At 50.6% G+C, this 25,593-nt stretch overlaps 1 protein-coding gene across 2 annotated transcripts; it reads right to left on the reverse strand.

Moving 5' to 3' along the window:
* Window positions 1-323: 323 nt before the first annotated feature.
* On the reverse strand, window positions 324-17,707 carry CHTOP (chromatin target of PRMT1). Of its 2 annotated transcripts, none has more exons than XM_015411747.1 (6): window positions 17,405-17,707; window positions 15,803-15,883; window positions 12,848-12,998; window positions 6,872-7,055; window positions 5,970-6,104; window positions 324-910 (listed from the first exon to the last, which is right to left on the reverse strand). In XM_015411747.1, exons 2-6 carry the CDS (start codon window positions 15,865-15,867, stop codon window positions 708-710), a joined length of 738 nt encoding a protein of 245 aa, XP_015267233.1. In that variant the 5' UTR covers window positions 15,868-15,883; window positions 17,405-17,707; the 3' UTR covers window positions 324-707. The 2 variants fall into 2 exon arrangements, with proteins under 2 accessions (XP_015267233.1, XP_015267232.1); XM_015411746.1 differs by having other exon boundaries at window positions 6,872-7,058.
* Between the last annotated feature and the right edge of the window lie 7,886 nt (window positions 17,708-25,593).

Below are 25,593 nucleotides of genomic sequence, written 5' to 3' on the forward strand. Positions count from 1 at the left end.
TGGGAACTCAACTTAAAAAGAAATGTCAGTGGAGAGGGAAAGGAAAAGGCCATGGCTTTAGCTAGCCTGTCAAAACAGGGAGAGGCTGGTGGGCAGAAAAAGACGAAGACGGCAGACACCGGGAGAGCCTGAAATTTATTTCTAACGTGGCAAAGCGCTGCCACCGCGAAATCCAACCGGTAGGGCGGCCACCATCTCCTCGAGGTCAGCATTAATGAGCACCAGAGCCCTTCCGTCTGCAGCAAGGCTCCTTTGCATGGGGGGGGGGGGGGGGGGGGGGGGGGGGTGACTTGTGATGTGACTCATGCAAGGCTCCTCTGCTTTGTAAGGGTGGGGGAGGAAAGGGGAAGGGGGTGCGTTTGTGTGCAGCACAGTCCGGTGTTTCTGCTTCACGTAGCAAACCGGGCACCACCTGGGGACGGCAGGTCAGTCACATTCATCTTCCGAGCTAAGAAATATTTGTGTATATATGTAAAAAAAAACAACTCCCCCCCAAAACAATTTGTACAACACCAGAGTATCAAAATGTAAAAGGAACACATTACAGTGGCAGCTCCTGCCCCTCCCCACCCCGCAGGTCAGCGAGGCCCCCCCATCTTGCAGGATCAGCGGTGGCTGTTCTTGGCTTATAGAGGGGGTGGGGTGGTGGTGGGGGGGAAAGGGAACCACACAAGACCATTTCAGCGAGTGTCTCCAGGCAGCAGGTGTCAGTCATTGGTTTCCGGGTCTGTCTGGGCCATGTAGGCGTCTAGCTCGGCATCCAGGTGTCCTTTCGTCTTGGACATGTAGGCGTCCAGCTGGTTGTCCAGCTGCTCCTTGGTCAGCGCCGGGCGGGCGGAGCCTCTGCCTCTCCCCCGGCCTCTCCCGCGGCCGCCGAAGCCTCCTCTCCCCCGGCCTGCCATGCCGCGACCTGGCGTGGGGAACAAGAACTTTTACTGCTGTGCCGGCCTGAGGGGAGATGACCAAGCCGGTGGGTTTTTAATGCTCCTCCCGCCTTTGTGCAAGGGACTTTAGGCTGTCTATTGGTAGTCCAAATTTTTAACTCTGTTTTGTTGCAGTGGTTAAGAGCGCGGGCTCTAATCGGGGAGAACTGGGTTTGATTCCCCCACTCCTCCAACTTGCAGCTGCTGGAGGACCTTGGGCAAGCCACAGTTATGCCAGAGCTGCTCTTGAAAGGGCAGTTCTTGAAAGAGCCCTCTCAGCCCCCACCTACCTCACATGGTGTCTGTTGTGGGGAGGGGAAGGAGCTTGTAAGCCACTCTGAGACTCCAAGTGAAGGGCAGGGTATAAATCCAGTCTCCAGTTTGGTGTAGTGGTTAAGTGCACAGACTCTAATCTGGGAGAACCGGGTTTGATTCCCCACTCCTCCACTTGCACCTGCTGGGTGACCTTGGGTCAGTCACAAGCTCTGGCACAGCTGTTCCTGAAAGAGCAGTTTGTGTCAGAGCTCTCTCAGCCCCACCCACCTCACGGGGTGTCTGTTGTGGGGAGGGGAAGGGAAAGGAGTTTGTAAGCTGCTCTGAGACTCCAAGTGAAGGGCGGGGTATAAATCCAATCTCTTCTTCTTCTTCTTCATGTGTAAGTGTGAGAGAGTGAGAGCGAGTGAGTGTGTGTGTGAGAGAAAGACTGCTAGCTAGGTAGCTGTTAAGGCCAGGGGTCCCCGACACTTCTGAGCCTGAAGGCACCTTCGGAATTCTAACACTGCACGGTGGACGCGGCCACAAAACGGCTGCTCCAGCTCACCTTCAGTCACACAGCGAAGATCCTTTGTGCAGTTGTGGCAGCTACTGCCAATGCAACACATTTTAAAATCTGAACAGCCAATCAAATCTCCACTGTTCAACCAGAGGCCTTGCCCTTAGGGAATAATGGAGAGCACACTTGCCCATAGAGGACGATGGGGATCCACGCTAGCCCTTAAGGAATAATGGAGTCCACGCTTGCCCGTTGGGATTGATGGAGACCATGGTTGCCCATAATGAATACTGCAGTCCACGCTTGCTCAGCAATTACAGCAGTTTCCCACAGACCGTTCATGATAGCCGATAGAGAATGCATGATTGCCCACCCACTTTCTAAAAACACCTGGCTGATTTTGGGAAAGGTGTTGGTGAGCACTGCGGTGCCTTTGGGCACCATGTTGGAGATCCCCGCTCTATGGTAAAGGAAGTTCGCAGACTGAGGCCCCAGGTCAATTGCTGGGCTCCTGCGTGCCAAACGACCAAGAAAGACCTTTGCCCAGAGCCTTGGAAAGCCACCCCCAGTTACAATGGATTATGGGACTAGGTGAACCAGGGGGCTGCCTCACCCTACTTGATCGGTTTTCTCCGACTGCTCCCCCTTCTCTTTCTCTGCAACACTTTCAGGGTTGTAAATTCCCCAGAACGGTGGCAGAAACTGCATGGTACCATGGAACTGAGGAAAACAGTGTGGCCATGGGGCCCGTGTTCTGAAATGGATGCGCCAAGTCGACTCCAAACACGGTCTCCAGGGCTCAGCGCAAAAGATGCTTAATTAACATTTGCAATACTAATGGAGACTCTCCCATGTTACATTTACTGTGTGCAAGCGTGGGGGCTGTAGGAGAACAGCTGTCAGAAACTGAAGCTTCCTTATAACTTCACACACTGCGCTTTTCAAGAGAGGTGGTGAGAGACCCAGTTTGGTATAATGGTTAGGCGCGCGGACTCTGATCTGGGAGAAACGGGTTTGATTCCCCACTCCTCCACATGCGGCTGCTGGTGTGATTTTGGGCCAGTCACAAGTTCTCTCAGAGCTGTTCTCTCAAGAGAAGTCCTCGAAAGAGCTCTCTCAGCCCCACCAACCTCATAGGGTGTCTGTTGTTGTGGGGAGGAGAAGGGAGAGGCGATTGTAAGCCGCTCTGAGATGCCTTTGGGTAGTGAAGGGTGGGGTATAAATCCAGTCTCTTCTCTTCTCCCTAAGTTCTGCGTGGAGTAAGCAATCTATGCCTCAGTCATGAGAACATAATGGCCAACGATGGGGTGTAGAGGCCGAGGCCTTCCCCTGATGCTGCCTCCTGGCTCTGGGATCCAAAGCATTAGGGCCTTTGAAGGTGGAGGTTCCCCCCAGATTCAGATTCTATCTGTGGCTACTAGCCACGGTGACTATCTAATCCCCTTTTAAAGGTATCCCTGCGGCCATCACTGCATCCTCTGACAGCGAATTCCACATTCTAATCACTTCCTGTGTAAAGCAGTATTCTCTTTTGTCCATCCTGAACATACTGCACATCAGTTTGCACTAGAGTTCTAGCAGCTCTCTTTGTCAACTCTCTCCACCCCATGCTTAACTTTATAAACCTCTCTCATGCCGCCCCTCAGTCATTCTAAAGTGGGGAGGGCGGGGTATAAATCGAATCAATAAATTTTAAAAATATCAAGGGAGGAAGGAAGGAGAAGAGATTGGATTTATACCCTGCCCTTCACTACCCAAGGGAGTCTCAGAGCGGCTTACAAACTCCTTTCCCTTCCCTTCCCCTCCCCATAACAGACACCCTGGGAGGTCAGTGGGGCCGAGAGAGCTCTGACAGAAACTGCTCTTTTTCAAGGACAGCTCTTATCAGAACTATGGCTTGCCCAAGGACATCCAGCCAGGTGCAAGTGGAGGAGTGGGGAATCAAACCCGGCTCTCCCAGATTAGAACTGGTGCACTTAACCATGACAACATACCATTATACTAAACCACCACCCACTCCCTTGGGTTCCAACCACCAGCCACTGCAGATCCTTCTGTGACCCGAAGTGACGTGGTTCGACCAAGGACCTCAACATCCACTCCTGGGACATCCATCAGTTGAAAGTCTTCTGATGCTTTTCTGGGCATGATAAAACCATAACCTGAAGGAGAACTCGGAACCTACCCTGCCTCTCCTTATGTGCCGTCTCCCTACCCAGGCACCGTCGAAATCAGAACCCTCGGGTGGGATTGGCCAACCCCCCACCCCGGACCACCAAGAAGGAAGATTCGTGGTGAGACAAATCTTTGTCCGCCAGTGGTCCTGGGGGTGGGTGGGTCCTCATGGATGGGATCGACAAAAGCAATACATCCCTGGGAGGGCAAGACGGTACCCAGGCGGAGACGACCTGTTGCAGCACCCTTTTGCTGAGGGTGGCCTCGGCAGAGGCCCACTTGTCTATTCCTTAGTGTCCGGTGAAGGAGCGTACTGGCCTCCAGGTATCAGCCTTACAGATAACCTCCAGGGAGGGAAAAGACCAAGGCTCCCTCTAAGCTGTGGAGTTAGCAAAAATTCTACTTTGTGAGCTACTGGCATTAAAGTTGTGAGCGAGTGATTTGGCTACTGCATGAATTAGTTCCCTCTGGGGCCCTCCTTCTTGAGTGAAGACAAAGGTGTGAGAGCCGGAGGCTAAAACCTGTGAGCTAGTTCACACTCACTTGGCTTAGAGGGAACACTGGAAAAGACCCATATGTGGCTGAAGCAACTGCCCCTCTGAGAGAATGTGCTGTGACTTCTGGTGGCAATTCTAGCCCCGTTGCTTTGGAGGTCAATATAGTGCAGCCTTTCACCCACCTGCTAATGGCAGACGTAGAAGCCTTGTGTCCCAAGGATTTAGGAGAGGACACACATTGTGAATCTGTCCTACCGTGTGCGAATCAGGTTTGATTCCCCGCTCCTCCACTTGCAGCTGCTGGATGACTGTGGGCACACCACAGTTCTCTCAGAGCTGTTCTCTCAACAAGGGCAGTCCTTCCAGAGCTCTCTCAACCCCGCTTACCTCACTGGGTGTCTGTTGTGGGGAGGGGAAGGGAAAGGAGATTGTAAGCCGCTCTGAGACTCCTTTGGGTAGTGAAGGGCGGGGTATAAATCTAATCTCTTCTCTTCTTCTCCCAGAGACGTACTGCGACTCTTCAACCTTTCCTCATTAGGACGGTGCTCTGACCCCCTCATCATCTTGGTTGCCCCTCCTCTGTGCTTTTTCCAGCCCTGCAATGTCCTTTTGGAGATACGGTAACCAGAACTGTACACAGGATTCCAAACGAGGCTGCGCCATAGATCTATACAGGGGCATTACGTCAGCCGTTCTGTTCTCAATGCTGTTCCTAACAATCCCTAGCAGAGTGGCAACTGACAGAACACCTGCTTTGCATGCAGAAACTGCCGGGTTCAGTATCCAATGTAACCCGTTAGGCTTGGGAAGGGCCTTTGCCCTGGGTCCTGGACAGCTCCTGCCAGTCAAAAGAGTGGATACTGGGTTACGTGGTGGAGCACTGGCTTGGCTTTGCATACGGTGATTCTGTATGCGCAGGAACAAAACTGATCCCTCTCTGCACGTGCTTCCTTTTGGTCTTTTTTTTTTTTTTTACAGGCGAACTGGAGTATGAGGAGATGATTGGATTTATACCCCGCCCTTCACTACCCAAGGGAGTCTCAGAGCGGTTTACAGACTCCTTCCCCTTCCCCTCCCCACAACAGACACCCTGTGAGGTAGGTGGGGCTGAGGGAGCTCTTGCGAGGACTGCTCTTGAAAGAACAGCTCTTAGAGAACTTGTGACTGACCCAAGGTCACACCAGCAGCTGCAAGTGGAGAAGTGGGGAATCAAACCCGGTTCTCCCAGATTAGAGTCCGCGCACTTAACCACTACACCAAACTGGCTCTTAAACTAGCATCAAAGCTTTCTCCAAACCAGCATCAGACTAGCATCAAACACCAAAGCTTTCTCCAAATCTCTCTCTCCAAGCAGAACCCCCTCGTGTATTACAGGATACGCAGATACCATCAGCTGGGGGGCCCAGGTTTGAGAGAAAATCACACTTCCATGGTGGAGTGGCCATATTGAAAATATGCAGAATACCCCCCCCCCCAAGTACAATGAGAACCTATTCTAACCCCTGTCATAAGGAATATCTACTGAACCCACAGATGGGTCAGGCTCTTTTCAGATGAGAGTAACGATACTGTTCCCGCCTCCCCGGAGCTCATTCTACTCACCTCTGCCTCCGATTCCGCCACGCCCCATGGGTCCTCTGAGTCCGCCTCTTCCGGGCCCTCCGCGCCCTCTGAGGCCTCCTCTTCTCAGGCCTATCCTAGGAGAGAGGCCACGCCCACCCCGAAGTAAACCTTGTCCTTTAATAGGATAGGAGAGAGAGAGAGGATGCGTGAGATGGTGACCTTTAAGAGAATCAATTCTGAGACTCAAAGTTGGGGGTATTTCTACTTAATGCACGGTTTTAACGGGCTGAAAGCCTGGTTTTTTTTTTTTTTAAAAAAAACTCATGGGATTTGTGTTTTTGATCTGTCTCTGAAAATTCTCTTTGGGTTTCTTGCTTCTTCGTCGGCTGTGAAACTTCTCTCTGTGAGCACAAAGACTAGAAGCTTGGAAGATCCCAACTCTCAGTCTAGCAAACGCGACGTGAAGGCCTCGGTTTGTCTTGGGGCCATGCAGGAAAGGGAGTTTAACCTGACACCGGGTACACCACCTTGCTGCTATAGCATTCAGCACGCTTCTACCCTTTGAAGGACACTGCTTTTCCCCACAGAGGCTGAAGGGTTAAACCTTCTCTCCTTTCAGGCACAGCCTCAAGGCAGACGGAGCATTTCACGGACTGAATGAGAGGTCTGCTCTCCTGTCTCAGCTCTTACCCGTCCACCTGCCGCTCTCCTCTACGTATTCCTTTTGCCCCTGCGTGTTCCTCAAAATGTTGCTGAATTGAAGGAGGCATGGTGCTGAAACCACGCCCGTTTAGAACGCAGGTCTATTCTGAATCGGCTGGGAGAAACTGGAATGGATACGGAAGACAGCCAGCCCTGGCAAGGATGCCTCCTGAAAAGCACCTTCAACTGAGGCCTCGTATAGGTACGTGCTGACTCCTTTTAAAGTCACACGCACTCACCTCTGAGGGGAATTCCTCCTCGTAGCAACGCTCTCGCTCCGCGCCCGCCGCGCATGGCTCCTCGGGGCAGCCCTCTCTGACCCATGGGCAGCCCTCGGCCCCCTAGTGCTCCGCGAGCCAGGGGTCCCGCCGGTCGGCCTAAGCGTGCTTGGATGTTGCTCTTCCCCAGGCGTTGTTTCAAGCTCTTCTGAAAGAAGAGAGTGTTAAAACAGGGGAAAGTCCTGCACAACCTAACCCGCACAGAGAGATGTGCGGAAACTGCTGGGGGGGAGGGAGGAAAGACCGTGCAGAATCAGAAGACAGCAGTTTAAATCCTTTGAGACCTAAAGAAAGAAATCGGAATCTTGTTGGGTCTGGATAAGCGGGACTCAGAGTGCTGATGAATGGAAACTGAAACCGGGTCCAGGATGTCTCGACAGACGTACCTCGACAGAGTTAATTCCATCACTGGTATAACATATACTGGACAATTAGTTTACGGTCTCCCATACATCAATCAAACACGGCATGCCAGTGATCACGGCAGTAGCCAGGTAAGCTCAAGAGCAATGCTCCCTCTAAGCTGCAGAGTCTTGTGAGCAAAAATTCTACTTCGTGAGCGACTGGCATTGAAGTTGTGAGCGAGCGATTTGGCTGCCGCATAAATTAAGTTTGCTCTGGAGCAGTGTTCCCTCTAAGCTGAGTTAGTGTGAGCCAGCTCACAGTTTTTTAGCCTCCGGCTCACACATTTTTGCCTTCGCTCAGGAAGGAGGACTCCAGAGCAATGTTCCCTCTAAGCTGAGTTAGTGTGAGCCAGCTCACAGTTTTTTAGCCTCCGGCTCACACATTTTTGCCTTCGCTCAGGAAGGAGGACTCCAGAGCAATGTTCCCTCTAAGCTGAGTTAGTGTGAGCCAGCTCACAGTTTTTTAGCCTCCGGCTCACACATTTTTGCCTTCGCTCAGGAAGGAGGACTCCAGAGCAATGTTCCCTCTAAGCTGAGTTAGTGTGAGCCAGCTCACACTAACCCAGCTTAGAGCAGGGATGGCCGAACTTGCTTAACGTTAACAGCCACACAGAATGAGCGTCAGATGTTTGAGAGCTGCAAGACATGAAGTAATATTAAGTAAAAGGTAAAGGTTCCCTTGCTCGAAAGCCAGTCGAGTCCGACTCTAGGGTTGCGGTGCTCATCTCCGTTTCCAAGCTGAAGAGCCAGCGCTGTCCGAAGACGTTTCCGTGGTCATGTGGCCGGCATGACTAAACACCAAGGCGCACGGACACACGTTTTTATTGAAAAATATGCAAATTTGCTTTTCATTAACATTAAATTAAGACTGCGTGAAAGAGCTGCATGCGGCTCCCGAACTGCAGTTTGGCCACCCCTGGCTTAGATGGAACACTGCTCAAGAGCTGCTGATTCAGAGACTGCAGGATGCGATCATCACCCCATCTAACAAGGGACAAGAAAAAGACTGTTCTGCAAGGCACTCAAAGCTATGTGAGATGCCAAGTTCAGCGGCTCCTGGATGGACAGAGAAGGCTGGGGAAGTACCCAAATTCCTCGACAGGCTGTTATGCTCACCTCTTTTACAGATAGTGTTTTTTTAAAGTTCAAATAATTAAATAATTAAAAATGTTCAAATAATTCAAATAAAGTACACACGTGAAATAATATTGGGCACCCCTTGTAGAGATTCTACGGGCTTCTATGAGGCTGTGGTGTTCTTTATTATGCTCTCTGAGCAGCAACCTGGCTTCTCCCTTAACCATCGGAAGCTTCACGTGCCGATGGCATGACCTGATACCTTTTAAAGAGACGACAAGCCGGCGTGGCCACCCAGGAGAGCCCCTCATGGGGCTGGCCAGACACAGTTTTCCCTACCGAGGCCTTTCTTTAAACTGGTGGAATGAGCTCCCGGAAGAGATCAGGGCCCTGCGGGACCTCTTACAGTTCCGCAGGGCCTGCTCCCCGTCATGACTATCACCCAAGTAACACTGTTTTAATCTGAAACTCTGCTCTTGCACTTTACTTGAATCCTGTTCCGGCACTTCAGGGTAATTCAGTTTAATTGTTGTGTGTTTTATGATTGATTTTAACAATATTTATAAATGTATTTTTATGTAAGCCACCCTGAGCCTGCTTGGCGGGGAGGGCGGGGAATAAACTGAAATAAATATATAACCAAAGATAAAGGTTCCCTTGCTCGAAAGCCAGTCGAATCCGACTCTAGGGTTGCGGTGCTCATCTCCGTTTCCAAGCCGAAGAGCCAGCGCTGTCCGAAGACGTTTCCGTGGTCATGTGGCCGGCATGACTAAACACCGAGGCGCACGGAACGCTGTTACCTTCCCACCGAAGTGGTACCTATTTATCTACTTGCAATTTCTTGCTTTCGAACTGCTAGGTTGGCAGGAGCTGGAACTAGAGATGGGAGCTCACTCCATCATGCAGCACCCGGGTCTCGAACTGCTGAACTACTGACCTTCCACAGCCTGCAGTTCAGCCTCTTACCCACTTGAGCCACCGCAGCTCCTATATAACCAAACAAGACTCTTAATTTCTCTCGGCTCTACAGACAACGGGAGGCTGGGCGCCGTATGGAAGGCGACTCGCTCCCTTGCTGTACACGACACTCAGCGCGCGCACCCTGCTTCCTTTCGCCAGCTCAATTTCCACTGGCACAACTACGCTGCAGCTTGTACTTCCAATGGATGCCGAGAACGCTCATAAATAAAAGGCTTTTCACAAGGGCTAAAAAAAAGAGGATGCTTCTGTCTGCCCTCAGAATGCTCTCCGGGGTTTAGTCGAGTCACACTATTTTCTGAGTGTTGGTAATGCCGATTCCGGCCATGCGGCCAGCCTCTCCTGGGCTCCCAGGCCACATGCCAGAGGACTGATGCAGAGTGCTATATTTAATTGCCGCCGCGTCCAAGTCGGACAGTTCTCCCATTCACAAACTGCCTGTAGCTCTAGAAAGTAGAAACTTGCCTCAAACAGAGATTCGTCTCTGACTCAGAGATTGAGATAAGCTGCTCTCTTCTGTTTTAAACTCTGTTAAATACACACACACACTGCTTGGACAATGGGGGTTCGAAACTGCTTACAAGAGGACAAAATGAGAATAATGAATACAAAACAAAAGAGACCTCTCAAACCAGGCGAAAAAGGAAGGTTTCGTAGCCTTTTCCTGAAAGGACAAACAAGGATGAACAGTTCCCTCAGTGGTTAGTATTTGGATGGGAGACCACCCTGGAATTCTGGCGTCACTATGCAGAGGAAGGCAATGGCAAACCTTCTCTGAAAGTCTCTTGCCTTGAAAACCTACGGGGTTGCCGTAAGTCAGCCGCCACTTGAGAGCACAAACAGAGAGCTTGGGGTTCTTTAGCTTGAAGAGACGACGACTGAAGGGTGACGTGATCGAGGTTTATAGGATCATGCATGGGACAGAGCAAGAAGAGAAAGAAGTACTTTTCTCCCTTTCTCACAATACAAGAACTCCTGGGCACTGCATGAAATGGCTGAGCTGTCGGGTTAGAACTGATAAACGGAAGTCCTTCTTCACCCAAAGAGTGATTAACACGTGGAATTCGCTGCCACAGGAGGTGGCTACAAGCAAGGGGGGATTGAAAGAACATATGGAGCAGAGGTCCATCAGTGGCTATTAGCCACAAGGTATAGATAAGAACTCTCGGTCTGGGGCAAGGGATGCTCTGTCTTCTTGGTGCTTGAGGGGGGGGGCAACAGTGGGAGGGCTTCTAATGTCCTGACCCCACTGCTGGACCTCCTGATGGCACCTGGTATTTTTGGCCACTGTGTGACAGAGTGTTGGACTGGATGGGCCATTGGCCTGATCCAACACTGGCTTCTCTTCTGTTCATAACTCCGGGACCACAGACCTGGAAGCCCTACATTTGACAGCCGATGTTCAGGCCTTGCTGCTTCTGTCTCTATGCAACATGGGTTGACAACCCAAAATGGAAGACAGCGGCAGGAACAGTTCACCTTAATGCCCACTTCCTGCCGCACAAGCAGGTGGCATGCTCAGAACTCTGAGGGTTCTGGCTTTTAGAGTACCACTCGTGTGGAAGGCTGGTAGGAACCTAGGTTAGTGCCACCCTGATGGAACAGCTGGTCTTCACAGAGCTGCCTCTGTGAGGTGGTGCCAGGTGAATGAGATGCGTGTGGGAGCTGCTGTTCTGGGCGGAGGAGAGAGGAGCCGAAAGTTGCTCGCGGGCCGCATAAGAGCCCTGGACGGGCTGAATACGGCCCCCGGGCCTTATGTTTGACACCTCAGCCTTAGAGTAATTTCACTAACCGTAAGAGCGGCCGGCCCGGGACACAATATGCCAAGGCAATACCGAGAGCTTTTTGCACTCTAGTCCTCTTTATTTCACACATTACTGCGAAGTCCCCGCCCGATAAACTCACAATAGATGAACACATGAAGCTGCAGCATACTGAATCAGCTCCTCGGTCCATCAAGGTCAGTCCTGGCTACGTCCAGGGCTTTTTTTGTAGAAAAAGCCCACAGCAGGAACTCATTAGCATAATAGGCCACACCCAACAGCAGAAACTCATTAGCATATTAGGCCACACCCGGACAGTGCAGCATATTAGGCCACACACCCCATACCTTCCCTTGGCTTATCCAGGTGCAAGTCGGTCTTAGACATGCCGGGGAAGACTCCGAGTAAATGCCTCCCCGATCCTTCCAGGCCTCCCCCGGCCTGCCCGCCTCGGAGTCGCCGGGTGTGTGTCACTCTCCAGGCCTTCCCTCTGTAGCCACACATGTGCAGAGGTTTTGGCTGTAGTGGGCGTGGCCAACTCTGAAGCCAGCCGGAACTCCGTTCCTGTGCGTTCCTGCCTACGTCTCTCCAGGGGGGTAAGTAGAGATCTTTCCCATCACCTACTACTTCTACTTCTTTTTTTTAAATGGGAGATGCCGGGGATTCAATTTGGGACCTGAACTACAGTGCCCCACCCCCAATAATAATTGTGTGCCGTCCAGTTGCAACTGACTCACAGCAACCTGGGGTTTTCAAGGCAAGAGATGTTCAGAGGTGGTTTGACACTGACTGCCTCTGCATAGCAACCTCGGACTTCCTTGATGGTCTCTCATCCAAGGACGAACTGTGGCCAACCCCGCTTAGCTTGCAAGCTCTGATGAGACTGGGTTAGGCGCCCCGCTATCGGACTGCTCCCTTCTCCTTTACCGTACATCAAGGGATTCACAAATGACACCATTACAAACAGCTGGTCTCTCTACATAACGACAGCAACAGCCTTGGGATCCACGGCCACAGGAAGTGGTGGCGGCTACAAGCATAGAGAGCTTCAAGAGGGGAGTGGATAAACATCTGGAGCAGAGGTGCTTGGCGGGGGGCAACAGTGGGAGGGCTTCTAGTGTCCTGGCCCCACTGCTGGACCTCCTGATGGCACCTGGTATTTTTGGCCACTGTGTGACACAGAGTGTTGGACTGGAGGGGCCATTGGCCTGATTTAACATGGCTTCTCTTATGTTCTTAAGAGCAGAGGTCCATCAGTGGCTATTAGCCACAAGGTATATAGAGGGAACACTCTGTCTGGGGCAGGGGTATGCTCTGTATTCTTGGGTGTTTGGGGGGCAACAGTGGGAGGGCTTCTGGAGTTCTGGCCCCGCTGGTGGACCTCCTGATGGCCCCTGAATTTTGGCCACTGTGGGAGATAAGAGTGTTGGACTGGATGGGCCACTGGCCTGGTCCAACATGGCTTCTCTCGTGTTCTTATCCACACATCCAGACCAGCACTCTCACAGGTTTTGCTGCCCTGGCTCTGAGCTCTTCCATTGCTCATGCCCTCCAAGGATATGCAGTTTCTGAACCAGAAGGTTCCACACTGCAGCTGCCAGGCCTACCCTCCGTGGACTGAAATAACTCCTCCCTCGGTCTCTCATGCCAGCCCCCCCAAACACCCCCCCCACAACGCACTCAGTCCCAGGCGGTTCTCTCTGCCCCGCTCTCACCTGCTTGAGTTTTAAGGCGGCCTGCACAGAAGGCCTGTTCTCCATCTGCTGGGCCAGCCTCCGGTTGCGGGCACTGGCTAGCTGCTGCTGCTGCATGGTGGCTCGAATGTTGACGGGGATCGGCTGTTTGTTCTTCAGCATGTTAGTGAAGCTTCAAGGTCGAACAAAACGGGGGGTGGTTTAAATGAAAAGGGTTTGTTACAAAGCATTTCAATCGGCATTTTCACGGGGCCCCTCAAAGAGCGGGCAGCCGCATCCCACGAACCTTTTCTAAATGCAACCAATGTGGTACACGCTTAGCGCCGCGGCAAACGAGTTAACGTATTTTCCTCGTTTTTTTTCTTTTCTTTTTCCTTTTCAGGAAACGTGCAAGGACGAGACACACTCAGGAGGCGTGGGTTAGGCACAGTTATTATTAAAACCGGAAGTTGAAAATCTTTATAAAGAAGTTTCGGAAAGGCAGAGATGAAAAACATGAAGCGGTAAGCAGAGATGGAAACGAGAGAAGTGGGGGGGGGGGAATGCAGAAAGAAGGGCCGTGCGAATTGAAAGATTGCAAAGCTCCCAAGACAGGGTGCTTACGGGGGGGAAAAGATGTTAAACCAAGTGGTATTGAAGCACAAGGCTGTGCTGTTCTAAGTCTGAAAGACGGGTCCTAGTCTAACTCAAGCAGACCATGTTAGGGCTAGTTCAGGGACCTCCTCATAGAACTACAGCTCCCAGTGTTACTTGGGTGGGAGGGACTGACTGAGAATTAACATGCTTGAAGGAAGAAGAGTGCAGGGGGTTGGACTAGATGACCTGTAAGGTCCCTTCCAACGCTAACGTTCTATGATTCTAAGAAGAAAAGCCAGTTTTTATACTCCACCTTTCTCTTCCCTAAGGAGTCTCAGAGTGGCGTACAACTGCCTCCCCTTCCTCTTCCCACAACAGGCTTCTTGTCAGGTAGGTGGGGCTGAGGCAGTTCTCAGAGAGCTGTGACTGGCCCAAGGTCACCCGGCAGGCTTCATGCGGAGGAGGAGTGGACCCAGTTCTCCGGACTAGAGTCTCCTGCTCTTAACCCCTACACCATGCTGGAGTGCGTAAGCTCCAAAATCGGGCTAAAATATGTAATTAGAATTCAGCTACTAGTTATTATAACAAAGTAGGAGACTTCTGTATTATCCACCCTTCCCTCCATCCATTTTATGTATGATTGTTTGTATGTTTTGTGTTTTTTGTTGTTGTTGTATGTTTGTATGAAAATAAAAAAAACTTTTATTAGACAAAAGCGCCTTGCCTCAGTAAAACATTTTAAGCGTTTCCACAACCCAGGCTTGCACAAGGAGACTTCTTCCATTTTATCTTCCCCCCCATAAGCCAGCGGTTCTCAGAAGCAGAACTGCACAGGGAGCAAGAGGCTGCTGCCAGACAGAAAAATGCCCCCTTCCCTGGGCATGGGAGAAAGTAGCAACGGTGGAGAGACTGGGATCTAACACTAGGAGTGGGTTAGCTTAAAGAACTCAAGTGACGTGCTGCCCATTTCTTTTAGGGCCACACCCGGGTGCTACACCTGAGTAACAGACCCCCATTCTGACTGCCTTGGTGTAACTCTAAGTCTTGAACTGGGGGAGTAGAGGCAAGAGTGTCACGTGGGAGAAGCAGGCAGGAAGTATAAGCTCAACTGCATATAACAGCCAGGCTTGCAAGCCTGATTACGGCCTCACCACTGGAGCCAATTTTTTTTTTTAAAAAAAATACAGTGTCAAGAACTAAGCGCTTGCGCTCAACAGGAGCACTGTGCCGGGAAATTAAGATTCCATTTGAGATATGAGCCGTGCCTAGATTATTGTGGAAATCAGGTTCCATTTTTCAGCCATACAACTGAAGAAGAATGTATTGAAACATCAGGCATACCTAGGAAGGACGTTTTCAGCTGCAGACGTTTGTTTTCTCTTTGAGATATCCTCTACCTTTTTTGTAGACTTTTGAGGTCTTTTGGACACTATTATATTCAAAGGATATAGAGGAGTCTCCTTTCGGACTGAACTGTATATTATGTTTTTGAATTGTGACCACCAATTCTACTGTATGTATCAAATTATTGTCATTACATTGCAATAGACTGATGTCTACCATTAACTTGTGAAGTTCGTGAATCTTTGATGGTCTACCCTTGCATTATATATATATATATTTTTTGGTGGTGGGGGGGGTTAGTCTGACAGCTCTTCCTGTATGATGCTCCTCTCCAGGCCTGCCTCTGGAGCCGGTGGCAAGCGGCGGGTAAAGGGGGAACTGGTGAGTTTAGGAAAGCCAACCCTATTAATTCAAGAAGTGGGTTTTTGTTTTTTTTGCATAGATGGAGAATGCACCCATTAGTCGGACACGTAAGTTCAGAAACACGTAGGAAAAGGAAAGGAATGAGTAAAAAAGAGGGGGAGTGCAACAGGAAAGGAAGCGGACACTGGATGAAGCGGAGCTCTTGCCTCTTACAAGGTCCGAGGCGGGGGCCAAGGAGCCTTTGGGCTGATCGCAGCGGCCAGCTTGCCTGCCTCTTACAGGCCAGACCACACGGGCGTGTGTCTACCTCGGACACAGCAGCAGGCCTCCCGCAGCTCAGGTAACATGCTACCACGCTGCGGGGTCACCTATGTAACGTGAACACATGTGGAAGAAAAGGAAAAGGGCTAAGTTTCCTTTTTGTGAGAAAAAAGGACACATCCCACCACACTAAAAACGTTTTCCGTTTACTACGAGACAAAGACAATTTTGCCCCTTTTAACCTCGTGTACCATCGTTTCGTTGTGGGATTCCAGGCAGGCGCGAACCAGCTGCCTGTTCTGTTTGCGTCTGGGATAGATTAAAACCAGGGCAAGGATCATGCTGGTTCTTGGTACCGAACACAGTGACAAATAAGCAGAGAGGAAAAAAAAAATCTTAATGAGCTGTAGTTGGCCGTTGGGGGTTCCTCACCGCTCGTTGAGGGACATCTTGGTGGTGCTCTTAAGCACAACTTTCGGCGCGGACTGCGCGGCCATCTCGGGTCCCCAGAACCTGCAAAGAATGAAGGGGCAAGGGTCAGGAAGGAGACGTTTACATGGGTACGTCAACCTACAAAACTGAATTATTCAATTATTATATTTCCTTGGGTACTGGGTAATAGTCTGGGTAGACAACATTGACCTTGACGGCCCGATTTAGTATATGGCAGCTTCACATGAATAGAATGACTTCAGAGAGTAGAAAATAGAAGCTGGGGGAGGGGGGAAGGGGCACAAGGAAGACAGGCAGGAAACAAACAGCAATACATCTGCCAATCTGGGATTTCAACTGACCTCCACGCAACACAGATCAGTCCACCTGGAGAAAATGGCTACTGTGGAAGGTGGACCCTGTGGCATTAGAGCCAATTTGGTGCAGTGGTTAAGTGCGCTGACTCTAATCTGGGATGACCGGGTTTGATTCCCCACTCCTCCGCTCGCACCTGCTGGATGACCTTGGCCAAGCCGTAGTTCTGATAAGAGCTGTTCTTGAAAAAGAGCAGTTTCTGTCAAGAACTCTCTCAGCCCCACCTACCTCACCGGGTGTCTGCTGTGGGGAGGGGAAGGGAAAGGAGTTTGTAAGCCGCCCTGAGACACCTTTGGGTAGTGAAGGGCAGGGAGTAAATCCAATCTCCTCTTCTTCAGTAGACCCTGCTGAGGTCCCCCAACCCCAAATCTCCAGGCATCCCCCACCCCAGAGCTGGCAACCACTGTTCCCTCTAAGCTGAGTGAGTGTGAGCTAGCTCACCGTTTTTTAGCCTCCGGCTCACACATTTTTGTCTTAGCTCAGAAAGGATGGCTCCAAAGCAAACATTTATGCAGTGGCCAAGTCACTCGCTCAGAACTTTAATGCCAGTAGCTCACAAATTGAATTTTTGCTCACAAGACTCCACAGCTTAGAGGGAACACTGCTGGCAACCAGTGTTCCCTCTAAGCTGAGTTAGTGTGAGCTAGCTCACAGTTTTTTAGCCTCCAGCTCACACATTTTTGTCTTGAGTCAGGAAGGATGGCTCCAGAGCCAACTAATTTATGCAGCAGCCGAATCACTCGCTCACAACTTTAATGCCAGTAGCTCACAAAGTAGAATTTTGGCTCACAAGACTCCATAGCTTAGAGGGAACACTGCTGGCAACCCTAATTAGCGAGGATACAAAGAACTAGGGAAATGGTTTGGGGAGGCAGGGGATTTTAGCGAGCAAGCTGCCCAGAGTGCTGGGGGCAAAAGGGAAAAAAGAAAGAGGCAGGAGGACACACTGAAAGGGGGGGGGCCGGAGGGGGACACCCCAAGATAAAGAGCACGTGCGCACCAGTGGGTGAACAACCCCAAGTCCTGGGGGCTCTCCAAGGAAATAAAGGCCCTCTAGCCTTATGAGCAACCAAAGCCCCACCCACTCGAGCTAAGCCCCGCCCAGGACCGCTAGGCCCCTCCCCCGCAGGGGCTAGCCTCGCCCTCGGCCATCCGGGGCCTGCTCTCTCCCCCCCCCCCCTCGGGCCGGGCCTCTCACGCCCAGGCCTTCTCCCTCTCTGGGCTCACCGTCGGGGGCGGGACTGGCTCTGCTCCGTCGGTGGTGGCGGCGGCGGCGGCTGGAGGCTCGGCTCAGGCTGGCCTCCGCCCTCAGGCGCCCTGAACGGGAAGTGCGGGATGGTGGCGGTGGCGGCGGCCCCTCTTCCCCACAGTCTGGCGGCGATACGGAGCCCGGCTTCGTCGGCCTCCCTTCTATTCTGCGTCCCCCCCTCCCTCAGCAGCCCGGCAAAATGGCGCCGTGCTCCTTCGTCCGCGTTGCGCCTGCGCCGTCGAGAAAGCGGTGCTCCGGCTACGCAAGCGCGCAAAATTGGTCGAAGGGGGGTCGGGGTTTTTGTGAGTGGCAGGGTCGTCAGAGGGGAGGGTTCGGCTCCCGCCTCCAATCGTCTACCGCGTTCCGAGGTAGGCGGGGCTAGGCGTAGGGTGATTGGCAACCCTACGTTTGCTGTCGACGCGCGGTCTGAGGGGGAGGAGCTTCTTTGGTAATGGGCGGGATGCGGCGACGAGCTTTTAAGAGTTGGTCGGAGCCTCCCTGGAAGGGGCGTGGCGAGGTTGGGCGGGGCTTATTTTTTGATATTTAACGGTTTAACGTATACTTTAGGAAAATTATAACAAAAATTATTTTACATCAACATTTGTGAGTTATTTCGAGAGGTGCATCGTTGAAGGCTCAAAAATAAATCCCGTACAAAATATATATGTAGAACTAGTCAATAACAAAATTCAGTCTTATAATTACCAATAAATATTTTTAACCAAATTGATAGATAAGTCAAAATTTCGTTATAGCATTTGTTTATCTTATGATATTTAAAAGAGTGATACTGTGCTGAGTCATCCATGGAGGGAGGCCATTTCCCCAATAAATTAGAATTTAGTAGATTCAGTGGTTGAAATATGGTCAGCTATTTTGTCCAGGGTGAAAAATTCCTACATTTTTACATACCAGTCCACAACTGAAGGGACGGGGGCCTTTTTCCAGTGAGAGGCCAATAGAAAATTTGCAACTGTGTAATCAGAACTATAATTAGCTCTTGTATTCTTAGGTATTGCTAGAATTTGCCACAAATTCAAAAGAATCAGTTGAAGAGTGTTAAAGGTAAAGGTTCCCTTGCTCGAAAGCCAGTCGAATCCGATTCTAGGGTTGCGGTGCTCATCTCCATTTCAAAGCCGAAGAGCCAGCACTGTCTGAAGACGTTTCCGTGGTCATGTGGCCGGCATGACTAAACACCAAGGCACAAGGAACGCTGTTACCTTCCCACCAAAGTGGTCCCTATTTATCTACTTGCAATTTCTTGCTTTCGAACTGCTAGGTTGGCAGGAGCTGGAACGAGAGATGGGAGCTCACTCCGTCATGCGGCACACTCGGGTCTCGAACTGCTGAACTACTGATCTTCCACAGCCTGCAGTTCAGCGTCTTAACCACTTGAGCCACCGCAGCTCATCAGGAATGTTAGGTATCTTATAATTAGTGGTGAGCCATATATGATGTATAATCTGGTCCCAGGGTTTTGTTTTTTGTTTTACTTTTTCACATGACCACCAGCAATACGGCTGTGATCCATAGTTTCCGCAGTTTCCCCAACAACTAGTGGAAATACTTTTATTGCCTTTCTGTAGTAAAGAAAGTGTCCGATGCTCAAGGCTTAATGGTTTTGTTTCTGTATTCTTTTCGTTGGCATTTAATTTTTTTAAAAACAAACCTCATGTCCTGTTTTTATTTTGACGTTTAACAGGGAGTCTCTCAACCCCAGGAGGAAGCAAGCAATATATTTATAAACTGCTTCTTGGGGTGGGTGGGTACAAAGGCTTTGGTATCTTGTAACCCTAACAACAGCCTTGCAAGGTAGGTCAGTACTGTTGTCAGTGCTCAGACAGAGGGCTGAAAGCGGGTGGCTCACTTAAGGCCACCAGGACCATTCCCATAATAAACCTATTAAGGTGACGCATCTCCATCAGACAGGAATGAGCAAAGAAACAGCAAAAAACTGTTTGCAGACGGAAGAGTCCTGGCCCCGCTGCTGGACCTCCGGATGGCACCTGGTATTTTTGGCCACTGTGTGACCCAGAGTGTTGGGCTGGATGGGCCATTGGCCTGATCCGACATTGGCTTCTCTTATGTTCTTAAGAGAAAGAAAAAGGAAAGCGTCTTTATGTGCCTTGATTTCTGGACCTCTCTCCCCCTTGTTTCTGGAAGTTTTATCCTCAGCAGAGATAAGACTTGGAAGTAGGTTTGCACTGAAAGTGAATGAGAGAGAGAGAAGATGTTGGGAGTTGGCTAGAGAGATGCAGAATCTCTCTCATTTCCTCAGTACATCTCATTATAGCTTTGTGTTCTGGTCGTATGTATTTGCAACCCCCCCCCCCCCCCAATAACTCTCCAGTGCTCTCTCCTATAAAGGAAACTAAACCTACTTGTCCTGGGAACTTTTCTCTGCTCAGGGAACTGGGCAGAGCAAAGCAAGGTAACAAGATAACACCCTTTTATTTTTTTTAAAAAGGAAGACGCCTGCTGGATCAGACCAGTGAGGGTCCATCTAGTCCCGCATCCTGCCTCACACAGTGGCCTCAACCAGTTCCTCTGGAGGGCCAACAACAGGTCAGAGAGGCCGAGGCCTTCCCCTCATAAGAACGTCAGAAGAGCCCTGCTGGGTCAGGCCAGTGAGGGTCCCTCTAGTCCAGTATCCTGCCTCACACAGTGGCCTTAACCAGTTCCTAAAGAAGGGCCAGCAACAGGGCAGAGAGGCCGAGGCCTTCCCCTCACTAGAACATCAGAAGAGTCCTGCTGGGTCAGACCAGTGACGGTCCCTCTAGTCCAGCATCCTGCCTCACACAGTGGCCCCAACCGGTTCCTCTGGAGAGCCAACAACAGGGCAGAGGGGCCGAGGCCTTCCCCTCAGAAGAACATCAGAAGAGCCCTGCTGGATCAGACCAGTGAGGGTCCCTCTAGTCCAGCATTCCTGTCTCACACTGTCTTCAACCAGTTCCTCTGGAGGGCCAACAGCAGGGCAGAGGCCGAGGCCTTCCCCTCATAAGAACATCAGAAGAGCCCCGCTGGATCAGACCAGTGAGGGTCCGTCTAGTCCAGCATCCTGTCTCACACAGTGGCCCCAACCAGTTCCTCTGGAGGGCCAATGAACAGGGCACAGAGGCCGAGGAATTTCCCCTGATAAGAACGGAAGAAGAGCCAGTGGGAATCCATCTAGTCCAGCATCCTGTCTCACACAGTGGCCTCAACCAGTTCCTCTGGAGGGCCAACAGCAGGGCATAGAGGCCGAGGCCTTCCCTTGATGTTGCTTCCTGGCACTGAGATCCAGAGGACTAGTGGCTCTGAACGGGGAGGTTGCCTTCAGTCACCGTGCCCTCTTTCGTACTTCTTCTGGCTCTGTGATGTCCTTTTTGAGATTCAGTAACCAGAACTGCACACGGTATTCCAAATGAGGTCACACCGTAGATCTCTACAGGGTCATTATAACATGGGCTGTTTTATTTTCAGATCTTTTCATCATAATCCCCAACACTGAGTTTGCCTTTCTCACTGCTGCAGCACATTGGGTTGACAGTTTCATTGAGCTATTCATTATGTTCCCTCTAAGCTGAGTTAGTGTGAGCTAGCTCACAGTTTTTTAGCCTGTGGCTCACACATTTTTGTCTCAGCTCAGGAAGGATGGCTCCAGAGCAGACTAATGTCTGCAGTAGCCAAATTGCTCGCTCAGAACTTTAATGCAAGTAGCTCACAAAGTAGAATTTTTGCTCACAAGACTCCACAGCTTAGTGGGAACATTGATGGCCCCAAGATCTTTCCCCCTTAGTTTCAGCAAGTTCAGACCCTGACCTGTACCTGAAGTTGTTGTTTTTTGTCCCAGTGTGCATCAGCTTACACTTATTTTATTGATGTTATTCAGGGCTATTTTGGGGCAGGAACGCACAGGAACGGAGTTCCGGCTGGCTTTGGAGTTGGCCACGCCCACTACAGCCGAAACCTCTGTGTGAGTGGCTATCACAAACCACACCTCCACCCCAGCCAGCTGTGACCAAATCCCTTTCCTCTAAGGGATGGTTTCCCAGGGCTTCCCACAGCTGCGGGGTGCCCGGGCAAGCCAAGGGAAGGCATGGGGTTGTGGCCTCCTCGACTAATAAGCTGTGCTGTTAGGGGTGTGGCCTAATATGCTAATGAGTTCCTGCTGGGCTTTTTCTACAAAAAAAGCCCTGATGTCATTTATAGGTGGCCTTTCTCGCTGATACTCAGGCCTGTAGCCAGGAATTTGTGGCTTGTGGGGCAAATTTTTTTCTGGTGGGGCTGCAGTTCTCAGCGCAGAAAGAAAAGCCATGTAGCCAATAGAAAGTTGTGACCAGGATAGATCTCTAAATTGCGAGCCATCGACCGCTTTAGATGACAGTTCTCAGCTGCTGCAAGTTAATAACTTCTTCCAGCTTGAGCAACAGTTATGAGAACAAGCCGGCAGGTGGGGGGTGATGATTTCTGTAGTCAGGAAAGCTAATGCTTAGGCAGAACAAGGAGACCAGTTTCTTGACACTGAGTTAGAAGGGATCTTAGAGGTCACCTACTCCAACCCCCTTGCTCAGTGCGGGAATTAGTCAACTACAGCACCCCACTCTGCTTAAAGGAGCACACACATTTAGAAATGTTTTTAAGTGATTTAATGTTTAATTTGCCTTGAGAGACTCAAGGCAGATTGCATAAGATACAGAAATATTTCCCTTTCTGTATCCTGGGGAAGGAGCAAACATTTCCTGTCCCTTGCCTCATCCTACACCTATACTGCTATAACAAATGAATATATAATGACATAGCTATGCTCAAGTCCTGACCACGGCTTCATAATATCTGTGGCTGGGTTGCACTAGGAACAGTTGAACGGCCTGATAAGATCTCAGATGTAGATTTTATTACTCAGAAGGGCTTCCCTCCAGGCAATCCATCACACATGATAGGATACTATGCATGCTTACTCATGGGGAAACCCGTTGAATTCCACTGAGATGTGCATGCATAGGATTTGGTCACAGCTGGCTGGGGTGGAGGGGTCCTTTCTGGTCCTGGTGGTGAGCACTGAGCAGTACCGTGGTTGCCCACAAGGTGGCAGCCCTCTCCATGATCATCAATCAAGGCCTGCCAGAGGTTTTTCCCTAAGCCAGTTTGTTCCCTGGAAACCTCAGTGGTTTCCACACAGATACAGACTTGTGTGGTTCCCCCCTTTGCTGCTGCAGCTGCCAAGACAGCACGTGGCAGTTTTCACTAGAGTCTACCTGCCCCAGTCCCTCAGAAGCGGCAATCCCCCCTCCAGGGGAGACTGGGGCTTTTTCAGATTCCCCCCCCCCTTTTAAATCAACACATAGTATTATATTGATGTAATGGCAGGGGTCATTTCCTGCAGGAGCGCACAGGAGCAGGAGCGGAGCTCCGGCAGTAAAGAGCCCAGGGGGCGGGCACATGCAACAAGCCCCGCCCCCTGCTCCCAGCAGCCCGGGGCCATGAGGAGCAAGAAGTAGCCAGGTAAGTTGCAATGGGTGTTGTCTTCTGACACACTTCTGGTGATGTCAGGGGGTGTGGCATATGCAAATACGTTATCCTAATGAGTTATGCTAATGAGCTCCTGGCACCACTTTTTCTACGAAATGACCCCTGCGTAACGGTATAACAATCTGTCTGTCAGGTTCTCTGAATCCCCAGATTTCATTACAAAAAAAGTACATCTTTCATTATGGAGATATAAGGGGAAAGGCATATCACCGCGAGCCAGGAGGAAGGCTTGGCGCTTAACCTGAGCAGGGTGGTAGGATCCAGCTCACAGATCCCACTCACAAGCAGTCTCTCGTGAAAATACCAATAAATTCTTGTCAAAGTGTAGATGGATATACAAGATTGATGACATATCGCTTACAACCCACTCGGGTTCTCGCAAGGCACATTGCAGTTTCGTGCCCCACGTGGTTTCCCTACCTGCAATATATGACAGGCAATGACCTCCTACCACAAAACTCGCGTTATACTTCTTAGCTTTTTTAACCTGATAAGATCCCTGAGACCTTTGATGTTAAAAGACAATAGAATGGTTCACTCATCTCGTCACTAGATTGGGCTTTTAGGCAACCTTTAGGTAAAAAGGTAAAGGTAAAGGTTCCCTTGCTCAAAAGCCAGTCGAGTCCGACTCTAGGGTTGCGGTGCTCATCTCCGTTTCCAAGCCGAAGAGCCAGCGCTGTCCGAAGACGTTTCCGTGGTCATGTGGCCGGCATGACTAAACACCGAGGTGCACGGAACGCTGTTACCTTCCCACCGAAGTGGTACCTATTTATCTACCTGCAATTTCTTGCTTCCGAACTGCTAGGTTGGCAGGAGCTGGGACCAGAGACGGGAGCTCACTCTCACCATGCGACAACTCGGGTCTCGAACTGCTGAACTACCGACCTTCCACAGCCTGCAGTTCAGCATCTTAACCACTTGAGCCACCGCAGCTCCTCTAACCTTTAGGTGGTGAGACTTAAATGGACCCTATTAACTGGGTACAAATATTGGTCTGCATTCTACTGTAAATGTGATTTAAGCTTCAAGTTTTCAGTCCATATGTTGTCCCTCCTGTTAAGTCGCACCTCTATGCAAGGTTTGTATGTTAGCACTAAAATAAAAATAAAATTAAAAATGTATATAGAGATCCTCCTCCACATACCAAATCCTATCCAGTTCTTCTTAAACTGAAGAGGTTTTGTATGGGTGTGAAATACCATCAGGTCACAGCTGAAATACCATCAAGCCACAGGTTTTCCAAGAGGAGACATTAAGGGGATTTGCCATTGCCTCCCTCTATGTGATGGAGCTGTGGTGGCTCAAGTGGTTAAGACGCTGAACTGCAGGCTGTGGAAGGTTGGTAGTTCAGCAGTTCGAGACCCGGGTGTGCCGCACGACGGAGTGAGCTCCCGTCTCTGGTCCCAGCTCCTGCCAACCTAGCAGTTCGAAAGCAAGAAATTGCAAGTAGATAAATAGGTACCACTTCGGTGGGAAGGTAACAGCGTTCCGTGCGCCTTGGTGTTTAGTCATGCCGGCCACATGACCACGGAAACGTCTTCGGACAGCGCCGGCTCTTCGACTTTGAAACCGAGATGAGCACCGCAACCCTAGAGTCGGATTCAACTGGCTTTCGAGCAAGGGGTACCTTTACCCTCTCTGTAGTGACCCTGGACTTCCCTGGTGGTCTCCCATCCAAGTACTAACCAGGACTGCCCCGCTTAGCTTTTGTGATCTGATGAGATTGCACAAGCTTGGGCTATCCGGATGAGGGCTGTTTCATTTTCACTGAGAGCCAGTTTGGTGTAGTGGTGAGGAGCGCGGACTCTAATCTGGGAGAACTGGGTTTGATTCCCCACGCCTCCACATGCAGCTGCTGGTGTGACCTTGGGTCAGTCATAAGTTCTTTCTGAGCCCTACCTACCTCACAGGGTGTCTGTTGCAGGAAGGAGATTGTATGTCGCTCTGAGACTCCTTCGGGTAGTGAAGGGCGGGGTATAAATCCAGTCTCTCTTCTCTTTTCTGCACCCTTTCCAATGCTCTAATAACTTTTTTGAGGCGCGGTGACCAGAACTGTACACCGAGCTGAGCTTTCTCCCCTCCCCATCACTGATATTACAACTGCAACTATTGGTGGTACTATTAGTAACGACTGACTGGTGGAAGCCTTGAGCCATAGGTCCCTTGGCATTCTCAGCCCAAGGCTCCCCAAAAGCTGGAACTTGTCCTGATTGGAGGGGTGGGAGATCCTTGTGTTACCAGTCTGGTGTAGTGGTTAAGTGCGTGGACTCTAATCTGGGAGAACCGGGTTTGATTCCCCACTCCTCCACTTGCACCTGGCTGGATGACCTTGGGCAAACCATAGTTCTGATAAGAGCTGTCCTTGAAAAAGAGCAGTTTCTGTCAAGAGCTCTCTCAGCCCCACCTACCTTACAGGGTGTCTGTTGTGGGGAGGGGAAGGGAAAGGAGTTTGTAAGATACTCTGAGACACCTTTGGGTAGTGAAGGGCGGGGTATAAATCCCATCTCTTCTTTTCTTGAAAAAGAGCAGTTTCTGCCAGAGCTCTCTCAGCCCCACCTACCTCACAGGGTGTCTGTTGTGGGGAGGGGAAGGGAAGGGAGTTTGTAAGATGCTCTGAGACACCTTTGGGTAGTGAAGGGCGGGGTATAAATCCAAT

Source organism: Gekko japonicus, unplaced genomic scaffold, assembly GCF_001447785.1.
Source record: "Gekko japonicus isolate JY-2015 unplaced genomic scaffold, Gekko_japonicus_V1.1 scaffold175, whole genome shotgun sequence".
NCBI lineage: Eukaryota > Metazoa > Chordata > Lepidosauria > Squamata > Gekkonidae > Gekko > Gekko japonicus.